This window comes from Podarcis bocagei (assembly GCF_964188305.1).
Source record: "Podarcis bocagei genome assembly, chromosome: 7".
NCBI classification, from domain to species: Eukaryota; Metazoa; Chordata; class Lepidosauria; order Squamata; family Lacertidae; genus Podarcis; species Podarcis bocagei.
The window spans coordinates 32,716,447-32,739,996 of record NC_138132.1 but is presented as its reverse complement, the minus strand read 5'-3'; the positions used below and the strand labels follow the sequence as shown (position 1 = coordinate 32,739,996).

The 23,550-nt window shown below is 43.7% G+C and overlaps 2 protein-coding genes across 6 annotated transcripts in view; one reads left to right on the top strand and one right to left on the bottom strand.

Moving 5' to 3' along the window:
* RIMS3 (regulating synaptic membrane exocytosis 3) overlaps positions 1-9,121 on the top strand; it is a 70,850-nt gene extending 61,729 nt beyond the window's left edge. For 2 of the 3 annotated variants that reach the window (XM_081202115.1, XM_081202116.1), the window contains exon 7: positions 1,420-9,121. In XM_081202115.1, the coding sequence (XP_081058241.1) occupies positions 1,420-1,632 (213 nt within the window). In that variant the 3' untranslated portion in view covers positions 1,633-9,121. The remainder of the gene's footprint in view (positions 1-1,419) is intronic. The other variant, XM_081202117.1, reaches the window with a different exon arrangement.
* Positions 9,122-10,952: 1,831 nt separating this feature from the next.
* SMAP2 (small ArfGAP2) overlaps positions 10,953-23,550 on the bottom strand; it is a 28,954-nt gene continuing 16,356 nt past the window's right edge. For all 3 annotated transcript variants that reach the window (XM_081200059.1, XM_081200060.1, XM_081200061.1), the window contains 8 exons: positions 22,824-22,909; positions 21,322-21,400; positions 20,418-20,498; positions 19,785-19,863; positions 16,756-16,850; positions 15,695-15,860; positions 14,152-14,471; positions 10,953-12,028 (listed from right to left, as the gene is read on the bottom strand). In XM_081200059.1, the coding sequence (XP_081056185.1) occupies positions 11,903-12,028; positions 14,152-14,471; positions 15,695-15,860; positions 16,756-16,850; positions 19,785-19,863; positions 20,418-20,498; positions 21,322-21,400; positions 22,824-22,909 (1,032 nt within the window). In that variant the 3' untranslated portion in view covers positions 10,953-11,902. The remainder of the gene's footprint in view (positions 12,029-14,151; positions 14,472-15,694; positions 15,861-16,755; positions 16,851-19,784; positions 19,864-20,417; positions 20,499-21,321; positions 21,401-22,823; positions 22,910-23,550) is intronic.

Here is a 23,550-nt window from a genome sequence, read left to right as displayed (position 1 = left end):
GCAAAGACAAACCCAACAGCAACAACGCTTGGACATGGTGCTTTAAAGTATACATCTGTGCCTGGAAATGTGGCATAAAAGGAAGTCTAGACAAGCCCAAAGACTATATGCTTGTGGTTACATTTTTATACTTCATAGTTGGCATACTGATGTTAACCACAAAGGTCAAACAGTTGCACATATATTCCCCATTTTGGAACACAGGGATTTAATTGTTTATTTATGTATAGAATTTACAAGTTTACCTTTTGATGGGAACATCCTCAAGGTTGGCTAGCAGCTTACAAAAATCAGTACAATTTTTTATAGAAAATATAGTTGGTACGCATGTCTAATATACTCTCAGTGCATATCTGCTCATAAATAGGGATTTTTCTCATTTTACCAAATTCAGTAGTAGTAGTAGTAGTAGTAGTAGTAGTAATAATAATAATAATAATAATAATAATAATAATAATAATAATAATAATATGCTGCCCATCTGACTGGGCTACCTCAGCCACTCTGGGTGGCTCCCAGCAGAATACTAAAAACCCATTTCTGCAGGAGTGTGTAATTCGTACATTTTTGTGTGCCATTTTCACTAATAAGTGCATTTTATGCATGCTTCCCTTAATATGCACTTTTTTTTGGTCACAAAATCTAGAGAAGTGCTAATTTCAATGGACAGTTATGTTTTGATTTGCATATTATTTCAGGAACTGCAGATTAGGTAGTAACATAACCAAACGTCTCCCTAGTCAGTTCCACTGAACTCATTGGGACTTACTCCCAGGTAAGTCAGTATAGGATTGCACAGATTAAACTGCTTTTGCTGCAATCCCTCTTCATGCTTGCCTAGGAATAAATCCCACTGAATGGTGTGACTCACTTCAGAGTGAAGATGGATAGGACTGTCCTGTGGATTATTTTGACACTCAGCGGCTGTATTGCACCTCACAGTAAACCCGGGTGAATGGTTTATCACCATGCACAGATCACTCCCACTTTGCTCCGCTAGGGAGAAGGAGCAAAAAACCACAGTCCTTGGCTTAGTATTACATCTGAACCAGGGTTCAAACAAGCCATGATCTGAAGCTAATGTTTGTTCTTGGCTTACCAATCATGGGTTGTTTGGAGCGAAACAAACCACAATCCCTGGTTCAAATGTAATGCTTTTGGGGAAGATATTCATGTTCTCTGTGAAGCACTAATCATGGTTTAGGATGGTGTGTGAATGCACCCAATGTGTAGAACTAGGGAGTTGGCTAGAAACATAGGGGCTCCTAAGGATTAATCATGTGGTCTGAAAAAGCAGAAGGCGGACAGATTCCTTCCCAACTTCTCTAAGTAGTATATCTGGTAGGCATCCTCCTTACTTTTTACTCCCCATAGTGAAATTCTGCTGGCAGTTCAACTCCTCCTTCTCCTTCATTGTAGGTGATTGTTTGGGGAGATTATGGGCGCATGGACCATAAGTGCTTCATGGGAATGGCCCAGATCGTTCTAGAAGAGCTGGACCTGTCCAGTGTGGTGACCGGTTGGTACAAGCTCTTTCCCACCTCCTCGCTGGCGGACTCCACCATCGGACCCCTTACACGACGTCTCTCCCAGTCCTCTCTAGAGAGTTCAATAAGTCCGTCTTGCCCTTAAGGATGGACTGGGAGGAAAGAAGGAAAGCAAAGGAGGAGACACCCTGCTCTGCCACAAATTTGGTAGCATGGTTTGTAAATATCCCATGTCTTTCCCTCCCATCACCCTTCCTTCTACTTCTTCACAGAGGGAAGACTGCTACCAACGATTTTAGGCGTTCCCTCACTCACCCTGCAGGTATGCGATTATAGGAAGAGATAATTCCAGAATGTGGTGGGGGAGGAATTAAAAGGAGATGGGGGTGGGAAGAAAGGAACATGTGATAAAAGGCAAGTCATGCGGCTGGCTCCCCATTTTCAAGACTGTTGCATCACTTTCAAACAAATTGCCTTTGAAAAGGAGTCACCCATTTCTCACATCTCTAATGCATTTTGGGGGACACATCTCCAACCTGACTCAGTTAATCCCATTGCAAGTAGCATGTTAATTGAATATGTTTCTTTCCTGCTCCATATTGTTTCATTTCCATATCTCTGAAGGAGAAAGTAGAGCTTTTCTCATTTTTGTTTAGAAAAAAAGAAAAAAGAAAGACTGACTGAAATCAAGCACTACTCAGCTTTTTAAAAAGGAATGTAGCATTTTCAGACATTATGTAGCCTGCCATGTGCTCACAAATCTCTCTGCAATATATGGGTAGACAGTTTTCCTCCCGAATTTCTGGGTGCAAGCCTTGGAAATGTTGAGCAAGCAATCAGAGTTTTGTTTGTCTTGCATATAAATGGTGGGAAGACAGGTGTTTCTGCCAAAGTTGTGAAGTGGGGGGGGGGGCTATAAATGGTGCATTTGACATGACTGTTAAGTTTAAAGCATATTAAGGTTCCTGTTTTGCTTTCTCATCTTATGAACAATTTAATTTGTTTCTCCTACTCCAACCAAGGCATTAGCCTTTGGGCATAATCCAATCTCTCATCCAAGCCCCACTGGAATTGTGGGGCTTGTGCAAGAGCCCAATAGCGCTGCATTGCTTCAGCTGAGAGATGCACACAAGATAATGCCAGAGATTGGTGTCCTTTGCAGTTTCATCTTTGCATGGTCTTTGCCTTTGCCTTTGCATCTGGGTCCAGTTTGCAACCCAAGAGGCAGGATGTCAAACCGCTGGCATTCAAATAGAAGGTGAAGCTTTCACTGGACAAGGTAGAATATGCCTCTTTGAAACCCTATTGGTGGGCATATCTGAATAGCACATTGTGGTTTTCTCATAAGGGTGAATGTGGTTCTGTCAATCTACTGTTTTGAATTTAAAACGTTCTGGCTGCAATCATAAATGCACTTACTAGGGAGTAAGTCCCCACTGAATTCCCAGTGGGGTTTTACACCTGTGTAAACCTGCATAGGACGGGGTTATTAGTTGTGTATTCATGTGTTTTTAAGTAGCAATCTGGCACCCAAAGCAAGGGCCAGTTCCTGTAGCAAAACTGAGAATTACAGCTTTTAATGAAGGTGCCTACTAAAATTTGATGAAATTACTCAGGGGAGATACTACTGGAAATCATTATTTCTTCTTCATTATTCCTATGTTTTTTAAGTTTCACACTGACCGTAGTGTAGGAGATCTAAAACAGAAGGATCCCTTGTCACTGCAGAAGCAAACAAGAAGTTTTGGGACAATTTCTGCTTGCCAGGTAGCTTTGGATGTTTCATATTCAATCCAACAGTGCTCAAATTGAGATTTTTAAAGAAATTATTATTAGTGGTAAGGAGCACATTTCACCAAGAAATTTCATAATATAATGCACAAGATAAGATATGGGTTCTTCTGTTGCTCTAGCCAAGCATGAAACAACCAAGTTCTTAAGAAGAGTTAGATTCAGAGAGATAAGAAAACAGCAAAGAATCATTTCCACCATTGAAATGAAGTGGATGGCAACCTTTTGCTGATGATGATCTGAAGGGATCCTGTCTCTGCCCTCACAAGCCACAAAGATCTGCACAGTAACCCTCTTTCAGCAACTTTAAACCTTTCTGATCTTTTGGATTTGTAATTTATGTGCTTTCATGTTTAAGGCATCAGATTTACATTTTCAACAAACCTGCAGCCTTCAGAGAGTTGATGAAATTCCATTGGTCTGGGTGTTCTCCTTGGCCATTTCATGCCTTTGTTCCAGTATTTTGTCCATTGTGGCTCCCCTCGCCCCCCCACCCCACCCCCAGAATAAGCAATATGTTGGTTTGCACCCAAGGTGCTCATTCTCTGGTTAATGTTAGAATGTCTTCAGCGGGGGTGGGGAACTGATGCTCACTGATGTGTTAGTCAAGTCATCTGTATTGATTGCTTTTTGCTATCCTCCTGCTGTACCTGCAGGTGTGGGGACTGCAGAAGATATAGCAAAGCATGAACTACTTTAAGTTATTTTGTCCATCAGCATTTATGACAACCAATGCATCCAACTTTGCTCTTGTAGAAAAGTGAACAGATCTGTTTGGAGGTGGAAAAAACGACTAAATCACCACTTAGGTCATGACATGAAAGTTATTCAATTGGGTGTCCAAGCCACCTACTTTCTTGTGCCAATAGTAGAACTGTGCAACCAAATAGACCTATTTCTTGAAACCAAAAGAGGGCCATAACGAGATTTGCTGCCAAAGGCATCACTGAGCCCACTGTTTGTTTGTGAGCAAAGTAGGAAAGACCATTGAGATAGTGGACTAGTTGACTAGTTCCGCAAGTTACACCAGCTGGAAGAATATTCATGAAGCACCTAATGCCTCTGGGCCAGAATAGGAAGGAACTCTCTTGTAATACATGGCTTAAGTTTTCATAATGACACTCATGCTCTGGAAAAACAAGAACAAGAGAGCATCACTTCTAAACACATTTCACCAGATATTTCTTCAGATGAAACTGGAACATTGTTGCCAGGCTGAAAGCACCAGGCAGCAGACAGAAAGCGGGTCAACGATTCTCCATTCCTCTTGCATCCACATGGTGAAGTTATGACAAATCAGTTTCCAAGATGGACGCAGTATTCTTGAGCCAGTGCTGATAGGCATGAAAAACCTGACCTGCTTCACATTGCAGTCAGCCACACATTAGTGCAATCATTGGACTGCTATGCTGTACATTAACTCAACCCACAATTACTGCACCAAACATAAAGGTTGGTCTCTGTGGGAGATGTTTCAAGAAGGGTGTGAAGACAAGTCACAGGTGTAAACTGGGGCATAGAACCACTCAGTCCACATGTCAGCATATGGGCTTAGGCTTTATCAGTTGGCCCATAACAAAACTGTGGTGGTGGAATATCTTCTTTGCTTTTCTTACCATGAAGAACCCCAACCCATATTTGTTCAGCAATGTGTGAATTAAGATTAGCTCTATATTTTAATGTCTGCTTCCAAACATAAGTGCACAGGCCGGCATCCAAAGGAAAAAAGCAATTAGTTTCATGCATGCATTCAAAGACCTTAAAAAACACACAACACATTTAAAACGTTTTTCTAATGGCTCATCTTTGTAGGCAAGGGGTTGCATCCATGGACAGAAAATATAAAGGTTCAAATGGTATTTGGAAAAAAAACATTCCAGATTCTCTTGCACTAAGCAATTTTCTAGGGGACACACAACCCATTCTGGTGGCAGTAATACTGTAGGAAAGAAAGCTGCTGCAAACTAAGGGCAATGGGTTCATAGGAGCTCCTTTCATTGGAAACCAAGCTACTAAGAAGCAGCTACTCTGCATTCCCAATCTTATTCCACTAATAAATGGGACTTTGAGCAGTTTCCCCAGCACATCCTGAAGGACAGTTGGGTTGTAGGGTGAAAGTATATCTGATGAATGAATAATTTGGTATTTATTTGCCCCATACATTAATCTAGGTTACAGGAAATGCATGAAGGTGGAAGTAAAATTGGGATCTATGGTTAAAACAAAGGCAGAGGGGGGCGACTCATTTGGAATATTTCCTCTGGGAGTGGATATGGTGAACAGCAACAGTCTTGGCCTTGTGCTGTTAATTAATAGCACAAGACTAGCTGCTCCAGTTAACTGCTAGTTATTGGTTGTATACCTCATTATTTAAATTACTAATATGTTGTGACTTGTTTCAAGTGTTTGTCTGTCTGATAAAGGAAACTGTGGGTGTTGAGAAACAGCTGTGAGAAGCCTCCATTAGCACATCTCTTCCCCCGTTTGCTTTGCCCGTGAGTAGATACAGATTCAGAGTTTGTCTACTAGTGTGTGTTTATTTATTGCCATCATGTATATTTCACTTTTAAAAAAAAGTTTACAAAAAAGGAGTCCACAGAACCACAATAAAATCACAATTGAAATAATATCAGATAATTATGAGCACTTCAGCACAAGCTGGTGCCCTCCAGATGCTTTAGACACAGTCAGCACACATGTGCAATAACAATGGTTATTAGAGTTCATATTGAAGTTGCTGTTGAGAAGTAGGTCTTGTAGAAGCCATTTGTCCGTTCCACAACTTCAAAAAAAGTAGTAGTAGTTTTTGGCTTGAAAAAGCAGCCTCAGAACTGTTGAGGAGTGTTGGCAAAGGGGTGATGTGTGTGTTGATTGAGGTTGTTTTTAAGTCACTGGTCTCTGTCCACATTTAGGGGGTAGGTGGGTGGGAGGGAGGGGAAGAGAGAGAAATGTTTGTCAATTAGACATTCCAAGCACTTGCTGGAATGGAGGACTGTATTTCCGATATTCATAGCAAGGACCTCGAAGCAATGCTTTCCTGATCCCAGAGACGACAGCTTGTTCTCACTGGGCTTGGGTGCAATGGTCTCCCCCAAGACTGTGCACCTGGCTTTGGCCTAGTAGAGAACAGCTCTGGACTGTTAGCACTTTTGATGTTGGTGGCCTTGTTGGGGTTTTTTTCCTTCTTTTTTAAAAAAAGGGCTTATTACCGTACCGTATTTGTTAACGGAATGAAAATCCTTCACCTCCCCATCAGTTTGGTCTTCCCATCCCTTTTAAACAAAGCAACTAGCAAAATAGCACAGGTGATACCCGCTGAATTCCCAGAGTGTGACAATGGAAACTGGAGGCGATTCTACCTCTAAATCCCGTTTGGCCTGGAGCTGTTCTGGAACTAGAATCGTGGTAAGGCCTGAGATCTATCCATAAGACAATTTAAAAAACACTCCCCAAATGACCATTTAAATAAAGAGAGACACTGATAAATGCAAACCTGATTTAGAAACTCTTTATATTGCCATTGCTTTAAATAAATGAGACCTAATGCTTCCCTGAAGGAAAGAGTCCTTGTGAATATGATTCCTTCAGAATCGCTCCCCATGGCAGATGTGGTGCAGGAATTCATATATTTGCAGTTTTATGTCACTTTTCATTATAAAAAAATTCAAAACTGTATACAAGTAATTAAACTGCAAACAAAACATACATACACTGTAAAAGCCACATTAGCAGCAGGGCTGAGCAGCATCTTAGCCAGGGGTCAGCAACCTTTTTCAGCCGTGGGCCGGTCCACCGACCCTCAGACCATGTGGTGGGCCGGACTATATTTTGGAAAAAAATATGAACGAATTCCTATGCCCCACAAATAACCCAGAGATGCATTTTAAATAAAAGCAAACATTCTACTCATGTAAAAACACACAGATTCCTGGAGCGTCCACGGGCCGGATTGAGAAGGTGATTGGGCCTCATCCGGCCCCCGGGCCTTAGGTTGCCTACTCCTGATCTTAGCAGATGCCACTTCTAAATGCATAACAGAAAAAGATGTTAATCTGTTTCAAAAGGGATGACAGAGAGGAAGTCAAATAGGCTAAAAGTTCTGGGGTTAAACAGAAAAAAGCTCTGCTTCATGGAGGCCAACTTGATTTCTATATATTATACTTTCAGCAGTAGACCTTAAATTGGTGGTGTTCGTATGGAAACAGATTCCCCATGGGAGAATCTGGACCTAAACCATTTATGGTTCTTTAGGTCAAAAACAGAACCCTGAACTGAGCTCATTAACCAGGGGTGGCTGACATTTGGTTCTCAACATGTAGGGACTACAGCTGACTACTGGGCATATTGGCTGGGGCTGAGGGAAGTTGGAGCCCCAACATCTGGAATGGCACAGGTTAGCCCTGCCTAGGTTAACAACCAATGCAGATTCTCTAAGGAGGTGTAATGCGACTGTGGCACGTTGCGTCTGCCAATAGTCAGGCAGCAGCATTCTGCTCTAGCTTAAGTTTTCAGACTTGCTTCAAGGGCAGTAACTGGAAAGCAGGCACATCCGTCACCTCACCCACGTTTCCTTCTGTCAACAAAGTAGCATGGGCCATGGGACATTTCCATGGAGACAGGGAGATGAGGAACAAAGGATTGACTTAGAAGCCTGACATGACTGAGGAGTGCAGAAGGGGTATGTGTGTGACACGATCACAGCAAAGAATGTTTAATTAAGCAAGGGTGACACGAACAATCACTAGGAGTTAGAATACGGCAGCGAAGCAGGGATCAGTCTATTTCTGGCCTGTGTCAGTTTCACATAACCATTTCCCCCTCTTTTGGCATTAATCTGCAACTTATTTTCAGATCTTTACAAAAATTAATATTTAAATAAGTATTTCATCTAGATATATTTTATCCCAAAATATGAATTTTGGTACATGTTTTGAGCTGATAACTGTATAATAAAATTTGGACCAGGGCGAAAGCCAAAAGATGATTATTTTCCAATCAGTTTATTTGTCTGGGAGGTGCAAATCTTTTGCTTAAAGATATGGACCAAATATAGTTCTCCTTCAAGGAATAGCTATGGTAGTCTTCACCATACAGCACAAAAAAAGGTTTCTAAATCAGGTTTTAAAAATTGTGGTTTTGGGGTGTGTGTTTTTTTAAAGTACGTAGAAAGTCAATATTTTTTAAGTTGAGGTGGAGAACACTTTTGCCCTCCAGATGTGGCTGAGCTACAGCTGCCATAATCCTTGGCCATGCTTGTTGATGCTGATGCAACATCTGGAGGGCCAAAGTTTTCCCATCCTTGCTCTAAGTCAACCAATACAACTGCCAACCTGCCTTCAAATCTCTCCTATTTGGCTATCATTTAAAAATATATATATATAATGGCCTTTGCATGATAGAGTTACCACAAAGTTTGAATACAAGGGAAAACCTCACACTTGGGAGATTAGAGTTCAAAATCTCCTGGTCACACTGAGCACAAGAAGGTATGAGCTTGTGATGGGCAGTGGAAAATTTGATTATTTACGAACCAAGAAACATAACACACACTAACACACAAATGGCAATTTTATACCTGCGCTCTGTAATGTTTTCTATGTGATGTGGTCTTTCCTAAATGTAGAACTCTTGTATTTTTCTGTGGGTTTATATGCAGCAGGACTGACAGCTTTGAGGGTGCACGCTCAATTTTGTATAAACATTCTTGACAAGTTTTTTCTCCTCTTTCCAAAGGAGACAAGATGGATTAAAAAAAAAGTTAATGTCTCTCCATTTGGCTTGTTAAATGCATGTACAGTATTTGGGCAGCAAGTAAAGACAATTAAAGCCAGTTTTGAAAACTGTTTTGACTGCAAACTGTGTTTGGAAAAGTTGCGCCAGTAGTATTTCCAGTTCTTGACTACACGTTTCATGCATCCAGTACATGCACCCACGCAAATAAGCTCCAAAGGTAGGTGTTTGCATAAATTCACACTTGGTTTTAATAGTCTACCTTAATTCTTGCAGATAGATGTACGTGGCTGTGTGTACGCCACACTAAAGATGGAAGTGATTCATTCAACTTCTCCACAATATTATCCCACCTTCATTAATCCTTTCACACTGTTGTCATCAAATGGTTCAATGATCTTGCTTAACGTTTCTTGCATCTGAAACATCTGCTTTAACACACGTTTTTAGCTTTGAAATTGTTTCCCCCCTTTGCTGTGTTGTCAACCTGCATGCATTTGTTTTTCTGGAATTTGTGCTCTTTTATCATCTCTATTTAGGCAAGACTTCCACTTCTTTAAGGAAGCCTTCTTGCATTTGATTATTTATCCATCTAAAAAAATTATAAACTGCTTAATGAAAGTACACCTGAGCAGCACAAACAAGACAATATAAAATAATCACAAGGCAGGTATCTAAAATAGTATAAGCAAGGGTGCATGCTTAATGTTAGTGGGCAGGAAGTTCAGAGTAATTGATGTTGCCATGATGAAAGAGAGACTCTTGATAGACACAGAATCAATACTGTGTCATTTGTAAAATGTTTAACAGATTTACACTGAGGAATTTTACTTCCCTCCTTTTTAACTAGTCTCATGTTGAAGAACTTTCTGTTTTGAAATTAGATGTGGCCATGGTGGACTTTCTAGTTAATTGTCCACTTACACACTGGGGAGCCAGTGTGGTGTAGTGGTTAAGAGCGGTAGTCACGTAATCTGGGAAACCAGGTTCGCGTCTCCGCTCCTCCACATGCAGCTGCTGGGTGACCTTGAGCCAGTCACACTTCTGTGAAGTCTCTCAGCCCCACTCACCTCACAGAGTGTTTGTTGTGGGGGAGGAAGGGAAAGGAGAATGTTAGCCGCTTTGAGACTCCTGAAGGGGAGTGAAAGGCGGGATATCAAATCCAAACTCTTCTTCTTCTTCTTCTTTCCTGGGAGGTTTTTTGATGCTTGCTTCACACACCAGATTTCAGGTCCCTCAAAGCTTCTTTTAACTGCACAACTTTTCTTGTGACTCTTTAGTCTTTTGTTTCTGTATGCTCATTGCCAAAGTTCACCCCTCCCTAGTTTGAGGATCTGAAACACTTAATACCATCCCTAAAGGGTGAGTTTTCCCAAACCAGATTCTTCCAAGCAGACAGCTCCCTCCCTAAGAGGTCACTTAAAAACCCATAACATCTCCAAGTGAGTGAAGCCTGTCTCCTTCAACAAGTCCAACATGTCCCAAAATGTTCTCAGTGCTTACCAAATCTATGTCCTTCCTCCCAGCACCAGCCTCATTGTTAATTTGCTTGTCAGACCTTGTCCAGGCAGCGATAATGAAAGCAATGCCTTTGAGGTCCTGGGCTTAACATCCTAAAATTTGGCTGCCAGGACCTTGTAACTATATTTATGGGATTACAACACTCTAGGTCAGCCACCTTGGACTAAAGATAACAGATTTGAATTCATAAGAGCCAGAAGCTCACAGCACCCAAGGACACATGCATGAGTTCTACCTAGCAGGCAAAAAAGCATACACAGGATGCTCCATGAAAACAACCCCCCCCAAAAAAAAAACCAACGCATGGTTCTGATTAGTTGCTGATTAGCAGAGACAACTGAAATTCACTCAGCATAGAAGTATTAAAGTGTAGAAGTATTAAAATAATTTTAACACAATGAGTTAAGATAGAGAGAAACAAGGTTTCACTGCAATATTTTTATTAAGGAATTTACATATACACAAGGTAAAGTAGACAGAAGATGCCTAGCTTTCATTTATGCTTTCTTTCAAAACCACAGATTGGATATTCTTCCTCTGTGTAGTTGCTGAGGAAAGTCAGGCCACCCCAGTCCCATAGTTTGTATTCCACCACTAAAACTTTCAGGCTGGCAAGTGTGTGTGTTACACAGGAAAACAAAAAAGTGCAAAAAAAGTGCAAGGAGAAAACTTGCCAGAGTCTTGGCCCTTTGATCAATTAGGTCATTAAAATGTAAAAGAAAGAAAATATTGGTGGGCAGGCGGGGAGAGGAGGGGTTGTTTAAATAAGTCGCCACCACTGGTGGTTAGAAAGAAGAAGCAGTTGTTTCAAAGTGGCGCCAATTTCACCCCATTTTGTTCACAGTTCCAGAAAAAAAGATTTGTGCTCAGGGGCTTCATGGGAATTCTACCAGCTCCAGGGTAATAAATTTCAAGCTCATGAAAGGTGGAACTAGTTCTGGAAAACTCCATAGTGTGTGTGTGGAAATGGAATGTTCAGTAGAAAAAAGGCAAAAGGATGAAGGCAAGATAACTTTTTTTTTTGGTATGGGGGAGGGGGGAGAAGAGATCGTAAACCTCAGAGAAGGGGCCTGATTTCTGAAATACAGGCCACCTCCCACCTTATGTGCACGCTCACATAGTTTAAAGAGCCAAGATAGTGAAATATCCAGTTCCATCATCAGTTCCATGGATGTGGAGTTGGAAAGCAGCAGAGAAGGTTTCCCTTATTACAGGGAAGGTCCAGCCAAGATCACCAGAATGGAAAGCAAAACCTTAAAATAACCTCAGGGAGCAACTTTTTAATAATGCGGAAAACAAACAAACAAACAAAAACCCCTCAAACAAGAAAACAGAAGCAAAGGAAGAAACAAAAGGTCCAAAATCCTGGTGTATTATTTCCACACCTGGGAACTGAGGGTTTGATTGGTTCCTTGGGCCCCTCCTCTGCCCATAGACTGTCCATATCCCACCATTCCATTTGTGCCATAGAAGTTCATCCCAGCCATCTGCTGCGTCATCTGAATGAGAGAGAAGGCAAGAAATTGGTCAGAAGGCCCATTCTACAATACCAGGGATGAGGAACCAGTGAGGCTCAAGATGCTATTTGACTACAGCTCCCATCAGCAGTGGCCAGCGTGGCCGATAACCAGGATGATGGGAGTTGGAGCCCAGCAACTTCTAAATTAGCCTTCGTCAACCTGGTACCTTCCAAATGTTTTGGCTGAGAACTCCCATCACCCCTGACGCTTAAGCCATGTTGGCTGAGGCTAATGGGAGTTTCAGTCGAAATCATCTGGAGAGTATCAGGTTGGAGAAGGCCGGTCAGGAGTGCTGCAGAGGATACTCATCCCTGTCCTACACACACCTCTTAAATTTCCTGCTCTGTAAACAGATTTCAGCTGGCTATGACACCTTTGCTGCTCTCATTTTTCTGGACTTGCTAGCATCTAGGTTCAATAACCAGTTGCTAGTGACCATAGTGGTTCTCAGAATGGACTTAATGAGGTTCCACAATTTCTTATCCTTTACAGGGAGGTCATGATTGTTATGAAAAATATCCATTTTCAGAATATGTTGGCAACTAACTCCATGGCTTACTGCTTGGAGTTCTGATGGATTGAACGCCACAGGAGCCTGATGTTCTGTCTCTGGATCCAAACCATCCAAGAAGGCAGCTGCCTCTTTGCTTAAGAGAGGCAGAATGCCTTCTTGCAATGCCCAGCCTTGAGCAAAGACCAGACATCACATGTGCATGGTAGGGCTGAGCCAAATGAAGCTTCATCAGGCTCAGTCCCACCCCCAACACACAGACAGCAATGTTTTGAGGGGACTGTGAAATAGTTCTTAGTGAGCCCTGTAGCTATAAAAGGAAGCAACCAATGTATTCTAATGTATTTCATTTGCCCTTCACCACATCAGCACATAAGAGATGTGATGTCATCACACACAGTACATGATCCCCAATTGGCTGGGATTATGGGGGTGGGGGGAGGCTACTGAAGCAGCAGAAGAGGGAAAACAAGCAGTAGGTTAGTTAAAACCCTGCATTTCCCTCCATATGTTTTAGTTAGGGCTACCAGGCTACTGAAGGATTCAGTCAGCATATTACCCAAACCTCTACAGTGGTACCTCACGTTACATATGCTTCAGGTTACAGACTCCGCTAACCCAGAAATAGTGCTTCAGGTTAAGAACTTTGCTTGAGGATGAGAACAGAAATCGTGCTCCGGCGGCGCAGTGGCAGCAGGAGGCCCCATTAGCTAAAGTGGTGCTTCAGGTTAAGAACAGTTTCAGGTTAAGAACAGACCTCCACAACGAATTAAGTACTTAACCCGAGGTACCACTGTATCTCTCAATCCCAGAAGGCACCTATATGAGAGACCCTATTTTAGTATCTCCTTTCATTCCCTCTTACAAGTAGAACACAAGAGCCAGAAAAGCTCACCCACCTCACCCTGTTTAACTCCCAGCCTCCATTTGTTTCAAGCATTTCATTTAAGAAACTTTGAGAACTGTTACACAGAGAACTACCTATATAATGAGAATACACAAATAGTGAGAGGCAATTTTATTTGTCAACTACCGTACTTTTCTGTGTACGTACTTTTTTGGGGAGGACTGCCCACAGTTGTTGAGCTTTTTCTTTTTTTGGGGGGGGGGGAGCAAGAGTTGTTGAGCTTTTTTAAGGTGGAAATGCCAAAAAATTGACCGGCCATTTGCTGCAGCAACAGCCAATCAATAACAGCCTTTGCAGCAGCCACCAATCACAATCTACAACTCGTGGCAACAACCTATCCCATGGCCCCACAATGCACTACCCATGTATAAGACGACCCCTAATTTTGAACATGATTTTGGAATAAAAAAACAGTCTTATACACGAAAAAGTACAGTAACTCTACTGACTAAATATCGCTACATCATTTCAGGCTTCCCCTCACTCATCCTTGATCTCCTGTACCCTACACCCATTTCTCAGGCTTCCCAATTCACTGAAAAAAGAGCAGGCTAGAAATGTAAAAACCAAATTCTACATTATCTGTAAGAGCAGGCAGCTTGTTTTTGTGGGAAGCAAGAGAGCTTGCCCCAAGCCCAAAAAAGTTATGCAGCAGCCACCCTTGCCCCCAATGCCCCCTCTTACCTGGGCAATATTCCACTGTAACTGCTGTGCTGGTTGCACCCCATACACGGGGGGTGGGACGGGTGCCATGCCAGCCACGTACCCAGCCTGCTGTGCTGGCATCATCCCATTGGGGACACCGATGACGGCTGTCTGCATGCCGCCTACGTAACCCGCTGGGATCGCCATGGGTGCCACCATGCCAGCTGCTCCCTGCTGTGCCATCATCCCAACTGGTGGTGCCATCATGCCACCCATCATGCTGCTGGGGGGTGGCATGCCTGGAAAACTGGGGTATGCTGCAGGGTACCCCATTTGGGCTGGGGTGATGAACACAGCTCCTAGATGAGATTATAAAAAAAGGTGTTAGTGCTGAAGGGAGTCCTGGGAGGAGTCTGGGTTATTTTGATTTCTCTGCTGACATGCTGTCTTTATGCCTGACGATCCCAGAAGGCAGCCTTTCTTTGCTACTCCATTCTATGGGCATCAGAGTTTGACATTTTGTGTGAGTCACACCGACTGTAATCAAGAAGCAAGGTTGGGAATTGGGGGTGGGGCAAGAGGAAGAGACAATCACCTCTTCGCATACGCACATCCAAATCAGGAACTAACCTTGGGACGAAAGACTAGTAATGCATTCCTCCTCTGCAGCCTAGAAAAGTGCTCTCAAAGGGTGTGAATGACGTAAAACAGTCTGTGATGATGGAGACAGGGAGTGGGAGGAGGAGAGTGCAACTACTTCTTTCGCATGCAGCGTGGTGAAGCAGTTAACAGTGTCAGATGAGGGCTGCAACAGAATGCTAGCCACACCACTGCTATCCAAATACAGGATATCAAACTAAATCCGATGCAGAGTAGACCCTTTTCAGCTGCTGTCCCTCCCCCACTGCAAATGGCTGTAGAATGCTCTCCCCAGCAAGGACTGCCTGGACTAGGTGCCAAAATTAATAACTTTTTGGTGCCCAGTTACAAAATATCTCTTCTCCCAGGCTTTTGATAACCATGCTTAATGCTGTTTTGGAAGGGGGGCGTAGGAAAGAGAGAGCACTGCTTTATTGCTAAACTTCACGGAGATTTTTTTTTCCACCTAGAGATGCTTTGTACTGGATGGTCAATAAATCAAACAATAAGTCCATCAATTTCTACTATTAAATTTCCTAACTCGTGATTTCAGTGGGCTTATTCGGAGTATGATGAACATTAGATATCACCACAGCATCTAGGAGAAGCACTTTACTTGCCTGTCATAGCCCCAGCACCATGAAAAAACCAACATAAAACATTGACACAAACTCTTCAAGAAAACCAGTTTGCATATTCAACAAGCCTTCCTAGCTTTACCATTAGAACATCTCCATGACAGTCTACCAACTTGAACAAAACCTTTCCTAAATTTAGAAGCTGCACCAAACAATGCAACTTTATGCTTCAAACCCAGCAAATGAGTTAACCACTTACAAAATTATTCTCTACTGGTTACATTCATTCGCCTTCCCCAAATATAGCATTAGCGATAACTGGCCACAGGATCTTTCCCCTACCCTTTCCATCCCTCACTGGGTACCTTGTGCAGGCATTTGTGGGGTCTGGGAGCCATATAAGGAGAGGATAGAATCCTTTGAGAGCTGCTTCTTCCCCATTTCTTCTGACTTGCTTCCAGGCTCTGGGAAAAGGTTCAGGTTTTCAGGAACAGAACCAGCACTCCCAGCTGTGGGCATAGAGCCAACAACCTGGCAAGAGAATGTACCATGTTTATTCCCAATGGTGGAGGGAGGGAGAAAACAAGAGATACAGCATTCTCTCTAAACATTCAAAAGCATTTCACAAAAATATTTGAGATACTGTATCTCATTCTCTGTGACCAAAAAGGTCCTCAAGGTAATGCACAACAAACCAATTTACAGTCCTTACACAGCAGCCCTGCATGGTAGGACAATATTGCCATTCCCATGCAACAGATGAAAAGCGGAGGACAAAAGAAAAGTGGATTTGCTGCTCTTTGAAATCTCAGCCAGATAGTCCATCAGGGACAAATAAGAGCAGATAGACAATGGAGAGAAAGATGGCCAACAGCTCCACAGTCGACCTCTAGCTTTTTCTGCCTGCCTGAGAGGATCTTCAGAGTTCTCAAGAGGAAGAGCCTGACTTGCACAGGGTTACCTGTTAAGTAATGTGTAACCAGAATCTAGTTACAGTGGAACCTCGGTTGTAGAATGTAATCCGTTCCAGAAGACCGTTCGACTTCTGGAACGTTCGACAACCGAGGTGCAATTGCCAGTCAGCAAATTCCTTTAAAAAATGGGGAAATGCGCCTCAGAAGCCTTTTGACTTTTGAGGTGCGTTCAAAAACAGCAGCATTCACTTCCGGGTTGTCAGCATTCGGCTTCTGAAGTATTAGACAACCGATGTTCTACTGTATATGCAATTCACCACTGATGTTGCAATCAAACACTGAAAGCAGAACATGTCAGCCAAGCTTTCTTTGCTACTCAATTTGATTTAACAACAGTGAGATGCAACAATATACAAGCATTTGGAAGCTGGCTGCAAGGGTACACCAGCTCATCAACATGAATCTTCCTCCTCCTTTCGTACATGGGCTGTTGGGTATTCTACTTTTCTCACCTTCCTCTCAGAGGTCATGGAGGCAAACAGGTCCAAGTCCTTCTCTATACAGCTACTTGATCTGCCATTGGGGAGGGTCGTTGAAACAGGAACATCTGGAAAAGATGAATGTAATGGGAACAGCCTGAAAGGGGGGCTAACTAATCCAAATCCAGTAGAAATCCACTGGTGGCCAGCGGCCCAATCACCAGCTGGCCCGCCACTTGCTTGGGCCTTTTGACCCCAAACAACAAGATGTATCAAATCCCTCTAGCTATATGAAAATTGTGCAAATTAGGGTGAGTTCTCTCAACATGGATTATATCTGTTGCTGTGTTCACATGGAGGGCAAGGAGCTACACAGAGCAAAGTCCCATCACCTAGACCAAATGAAATCCTATTCAGCCTCCCCATTACCTCTGGCTTCCGAGGTTTCATCAGGCATTGCTCACACATGTACAAGTGTAACTTGGCAGCTATGCTGGCAGCAGGCGGTGGATTTATGGCCCTCCAGATGTTGTTGGACTCTGAACTCCTATCAGTCCCAGCTAGAATGGCTAATGGCCAGAGATATTGGGAGTTGGGAGTCCAATTGTGCCTGAAGGGCCACAGGGATTCACCATCCCTGCCAGAGGGGCTACAAATTTGATTTAATTTTTTTACATGAAACGTAAGATTCTTAGGAAGCTGAATTTTACTCCATATACTGTAATCTATGCAGGACTTGGGGAAGACACAAAGCATTGGCTTCAGGATATAAAAGGAGAAACTGCCACAAACGTTAGTGCTGCCCATCCACACACACACACCAGCCATCTATCTTTTTTTGAAAAAGGCAGGCTGGAATTGTCATGATCTCCACCCTAAACTAGGCACCCACCACTAACCCAACCCCAATGGCTCATGGTGTATATTAATTTGGGCCATGGTGTCCTTTAAACCAAGCTACGCTCTTCACTTTGCTGATCCTGCAGAAGCAACTGAGACCACAAGCTCTGTTGCAGTGCTGGGTAGCAGCTGCAGCTCAGAGAAGACTCAATTCGGTGATTTCTGCTGCAGAGGCAGAATTTCAGTACCTCAAAGGATATGTTCCTGGGCCCCAGCCCCCATCAGGGAACAACTCTTGGGGAGCAAAGGCAGAATATTACATGCTAAATAATCTGGAAAGAAGAGAGCAAGTGCAGAAGGGAGAGTAATGCAGAGAGCAACATCTGCAGCTGTTCCTTAACCTCATTAAGAGGGAGGTGAGCTGCTGCAGCCAGGATAAGAGGAATTTCATGCATGGCTTGCAGTTTTGCTTTGTCGTCCCCCTCCCTTAAATGTTTCATCATCTTTAAAGAATAACAGTGAGATGGGCTGGGATCTAAACCTTGGTGCCAGATAGAATTGTGTGAGCTGCAGAAAACAGAAGAATAGAATATCTAATTCACATTCAGCTCAAAGGCAGCCCTACACTAACAGTCTAGTTCAGTAAAGCCTACTCCGACAGGCAGCAGCTCTTCAAAGTTTCAGGTAGAGAGAACTACTGTGCTGGAGGCCCTTTTGATACAAGGGACTGAACCTGGGGTCTTCTGCATGCCAAAGCACCTGCCAGGTTATGGGTGTGCAAAACCCCTATGCAAAAGCACAATGATGTAGAGGCAGAGACAAGTTATACTACACTGGAGCCCACCACCCAGGCAGGTCACAGAATCCTATTGCCAGTGCCAATGGTGTGATCCATGCTGCCAAGAGGCCACCTGCCAGGAGCATGCTCACCTGAGGGAACCTGAAGCACCCCTTTCTGCACAGGTATACCTGCAAATCCTGCCTAACAATCTGCTTTGCAATCTACCAAAGCGACCAGATCTCTGTAGGCTCTTCCAAAAGAAACAATGGGTGGAAGTAGATCCAGGAACGTCTACTGAAAGGTAGAGGTAGCACTGAAACACCCCAAAGGATTTGTTGCTGTGGCCTCTCTAGGGAGCAGCACTTGTTATTTCTGCCTCCTCTTACTCACGAATGCCTAGTTTTAATACCACACAGAGTATGACATCACCTTGCTGTGCTCTTCTCTACCCACACTGCTGACTGGCAATGGTGCAGGCAGGGGAAGAAGGCAAGAACAAGGATGTTGCGTTTTATGTTGTGTTCAAAGTGGCTCTTTTGAGGAAGGCAGTCCCAGGAGTGTGGGAAGGGAGACAGACTGAGCCATGGGCTCTCTTGGAACACCCAGTCTCATTCCTGAGTGTTTCAGCAAATGTCGTTTATGCAGTTCCATTTCAGTCGAGGATGAAGAATGAAGGATTAAAAGGTTAGGCCAGATTCTTTATAGGAGAGGTTGGTCTTGGAACTTTGAAGGCAGTGATTTTTATGCTTCCCTGAAACACAGAAGTATAGCACAGAAAGCTGCCTTATACAGAGATAGGTAATTGGCCCATCTATCTCAGCACTGTCTGCAGTAGGGGTGGGGAACCTTTCTGGCTTGGTGGGTCAGAAATTTATTCCCACTCATCATGTGTTCCAATTTGAACAGGTGGTTGGGACCACCCACCTCTTAAAGTGGGGAGAGATAGTGAGTGACCAGTAGGCTTGAACTCCTTACACATCAACGGATGAGCAGGAAATTCAATCCTGCTTTCTTCAGGTACACAAGTAAGTTCCCAGCAAAGAACCCGTTTGTGCACCCAAACCAAACAGGATTGGTTCCCGTGTTGATGCATTGCAGAGGATTCTGGGTGACACACAGTTCACACAGGGGTAGTGCAGGGCTTGACTCTACATAAGCTTGGGAGCATACAACAACACACCATATGCTCCCCCACATCTCACACTGCAGAGGATGGGCAGTAAAATCAGGCACAAGCTGTCTTTCAAAGAGGCTTGCCTGCCATGTGTGTTTTCCTTATGGATAAAAGCCCTTTGTTCAAGGGAACACAAGAGTGGACAGAATACCCTGTGGCAGCTATTTAACCTGTTTCCAGCACCTACAGTGTGTGTTATCATGTACAGAACATGACACCAAGGTGCATTTGGACAAAGAAAAAGCTCCAAAGCGCACGTAACCTTACCAAGTCCCAGCAAGTCCATGACGGGCTCAGAAGATCTGGAAGGACTTTTCCTGGCATGAGAGTCGTCTTTCTTCTGAGGCTGAGCCAAATAGAGTAAAAAGCCCCTCAGTTACTTTGATGCAGATTTCGCCAATCTGGTGCCCTCCAGACGTTTTGGACTACATGCTGGCTAGGGCTGGTGGAAGTTGTAGTCCAAAACATCTTGAAGGTACTAGGTTGCCAAATGTTTCCTTCACATGTTGTCAAAAGCTGCCTCCAGTTTGAAAAGCTTTTTCAAATGTTTGGAGGCTGTTTGAAAAGCAGAAAATAAACCTACTAGATAAACTGGAGACAAGCAATATGGAGCACTCTAGATGTTGTCAGACTACAACTCCCATCATACCTGACTACTGGGCCATGCTGCCTGGGAGTTGGGAGTCCAACAACATTTGAAGGGCATCTGGTTGCCTACTACCAAAGTAAAAGAACACATGCTAGTTCTGTACATAAAGAGGGCTTACCCAAATTCCCAACAGAAAACAAAACAAAAGATACACGGAGCATAAAATTACAGTCCCAGATGTTAACACGCCCCCATCTGTCCATCTGAAGTTCAGGAACAACCACACACAGCAGAAGGAAGGGTTGTCTTACCATTTTCACTTTCTCAAAGATTATTGGCTCCAGCTTTTTCCCTGAGGCTATCTCTTTTTTCCATTTGTCATCCTTTTCTCTCTGTGTATACAATCAAATGAAGCAGTGAGAGAGTGAGGAAGGTAGCTGAACATGACATTGTCTTTTCCAGGCCAGTGGGACAGAAAGCCCAGCTGGTCTGGCAAATGTAAAACCCCTTAAACCACACCACACTTCCCCAACAAAAGCGAAGCATTCCTAGTTTCCAGCCATATTACGTCAGAAATTGGACATGTGTTGGTGCTTATTCCCTTTCAACTTCTCCAATTTGCAAGAGGACACAGTAGCCACATCTGGCTGCTGAGCAAATGCAAAAAAGGTTCAGGTAGTCTAAAGTCCCAGTGTGCTGACCAAGATGGCAGCCTCTGGCAAGCTCAACTGGATTTTTTTTTTTGGGGGGGGGAGGTGAAGAACTCTCATCCTTTCTACCATAAAAGGACAGTTTAGATGAAAATTCTTCCAAAACCTGGGCCACCAACAGTTTGGCTGTCTCATGCTAACAAATTAGTCCAGATTATGGCTTTATACTCTTGAATTTATACCACTGCTTTGTATGCAGCAGATCCCAGATTCAAATCCAGGGATCTTGGGAAGCCAGACTGGAAAAGACACCTCTCTGTCTGAGGTCTTACACTGGGGGTAGTCAGTGTGGCTCCTTCCATGCTTTGGACTACAACTCTCATCATCCCCAGCTGGCACAAGGTAATGGAAGTTGTAGTCCAAAACATTCAGAGGGCATTATGCTGGGGAAGGTTGCCATAAAAGGAGCACTGCCAGTCAGAATGAACAGAACAGGGTTAGATGGGACTTAATGGACATCATATATTCAGGATGCAGCAAGCATTCTAATGCATTTAATACTTACTCGCAACACGTTGATGTCGAGGCTTCTGTCGATGTACTTCTTCTTTTCGTATTTGTCCCTGATAAAGCCCTCCACTGCTCTGCACGGACGTCAGTTAAAGAAGAACAAGGAAGGGTTGACAGCTTGTGCACAACATGGTTAGGTAGCAGCAAGATTGTAGCACAAGCTAGACCTCTGTCATGACATGGTTTGACCCACACCTTCTCTATTCTTGTTGAAAAGGTAGACACTGTGACCACCAGGATCCTTGGCTCAGTTGCTATAGCTGTGCTTGCCAGCCAAGTCCAGCAGAGGTGGTGACAGTGCCTTACTCGTATGAGCTACAGGACATGTGCAGATCCAGCAGCAACCCAGTGCCTTTTATGGGGCTTTCGCCTCCAATCTACCTAGACTGTGGTGGGGATACCATTTTAAGCCCAATAATTACATTCCCGTCTGGGCAACCTTCTGAGTGCCACATGACAGTGGCAGGTGAGGCCAGAGGCAGAGGTGGGCAGAACAACAAATGTTTTTACTTTTGTATGGTAGGCTAGTTTTTACACACACATCCCTCTCTATCCTCCATCCAAGCCAGAAGCATTATCCAAGTTCAAGTGAATGTACCAGCTGGGCAAAAACACTCAGGGTGCAAGCAGAGGTGGTGTGGCCTGGAGGGAGTCTGAGGGCTAGACAGAAGGGCTGCATTAGTCCCCTGGGCCTGAGCTTGACAATTAGAAATGCAGAGGCCATAGCCTTGGAATGCGCAACACACGCCAAGATTTTTTGAGCGAATGCTGTGCACCACCCACTCCAGTCAGTTCTCTCTTCCCTCCCTTTGATCAGCCCCCCTGCCTTGCAGAGAGACAGAGAGACACACACACTTCGCTTTTCCAAGGAATCTTGGATACAGTATAATTAAGCTGAGCGTTAAAAAAGCACCTAGAAGTGAAAGAGGAAGTGAGAAAACACCACTCTTCCAAATCCAGCTCTATGGACTTTTCATGGGTGAGAAAAGTAACCACCCTCACCATCTCATGACCAAGGGGGATTTATAGGAATATGGCTCAAAGGTGGCACGGGTGCCAGGGGAAGACCTCAAAGGCACAACTGCACCAATGGGCACCATGGTAGCAACCCCCCGTTTGACCCAGTGGGAGTGGGACCAAGATCATGACTGCAGGGAGAGGAGAGCACATGAAGTTTCACCACCTGTTTTGCTGCCCCTGCATTCAAGACCCGTAGTCACAAAATGGGACAAACCCGCAGCATCCGTCTGCTTTGCTGTGGGCAGTCACCCCTCTAGCAACAGCACCTTCTGCAGCCTAATTTTCCAAAAAGTGCCAAGTAACAGAGAGGCCTCAATGAATACAGACTCTAACAAATATTTTAAAAAGTTATACATTCCATTTAAGGTAGACTTCTGCTCCCTTCAAAAGTATGCATTCAGAGATTAGTGAGATGCCCTCCATGCAACAAAGTCTTAGCATCAATATGCTGGGAGAAGAGAGGCAGAAGAAGGATACTGGTCCGTCTGAGGTCGCCTGAAGTTCTCCGGAAGGTAAGCTTCATAGAGGCGATTTGCTTTGCCATTCCCCATCTCCTGCATGCACTGGAACAGAAGCAAGAAACCTTCAATAATTGCATGGAATCGGGTGCTGCCAGTTAGACTATTCTTGCCATTGTTTCACTTTGAGCATAAAACATTTTATGGAACCCAGAATGCAGGAGTATCACAGAGCCTGCTCTGTGCTGGCATGAAGATGAGAGTTTTCAAAGTCTGCCAAAGCAGTTTCTGAAAGGTGCTCCTACACCAATCTGCAGAGTCATCAGTAACGGTGACTTAGTTAATTCATGTCCTCGATTTCTGACAGATCAGCAGAAAATGGCTGCAGCTCCTAATGGCTACAAAGAGCAGGCTTTTTGCAGTTTTTGTTCTTTCAACAAGGAACACTTTTTGCTTTTGCAATAGGACAGATTTATTTTAATTCTCCTCTCCTTCCAAAGTGGATGCCTGATATATTCTCAAGTGCCTGCATCTGTATTTGTCTTGCCCATTCACATCGCTGCCTGCCTCAAACTTCCCACAGTTCAGCTTTCCTTGGACTATGCCACTTTTTCAGCAGCACAGTTATTCAATTTTAGTTTTTATTAAAGTCAAGGCAAGGAACAGAGAACACTGCCAGGAATACATTTGCAATTATTCTTCAGTACTTGTGAGTGAGAAGTTCATCCTCACTCACTCGAGAGATA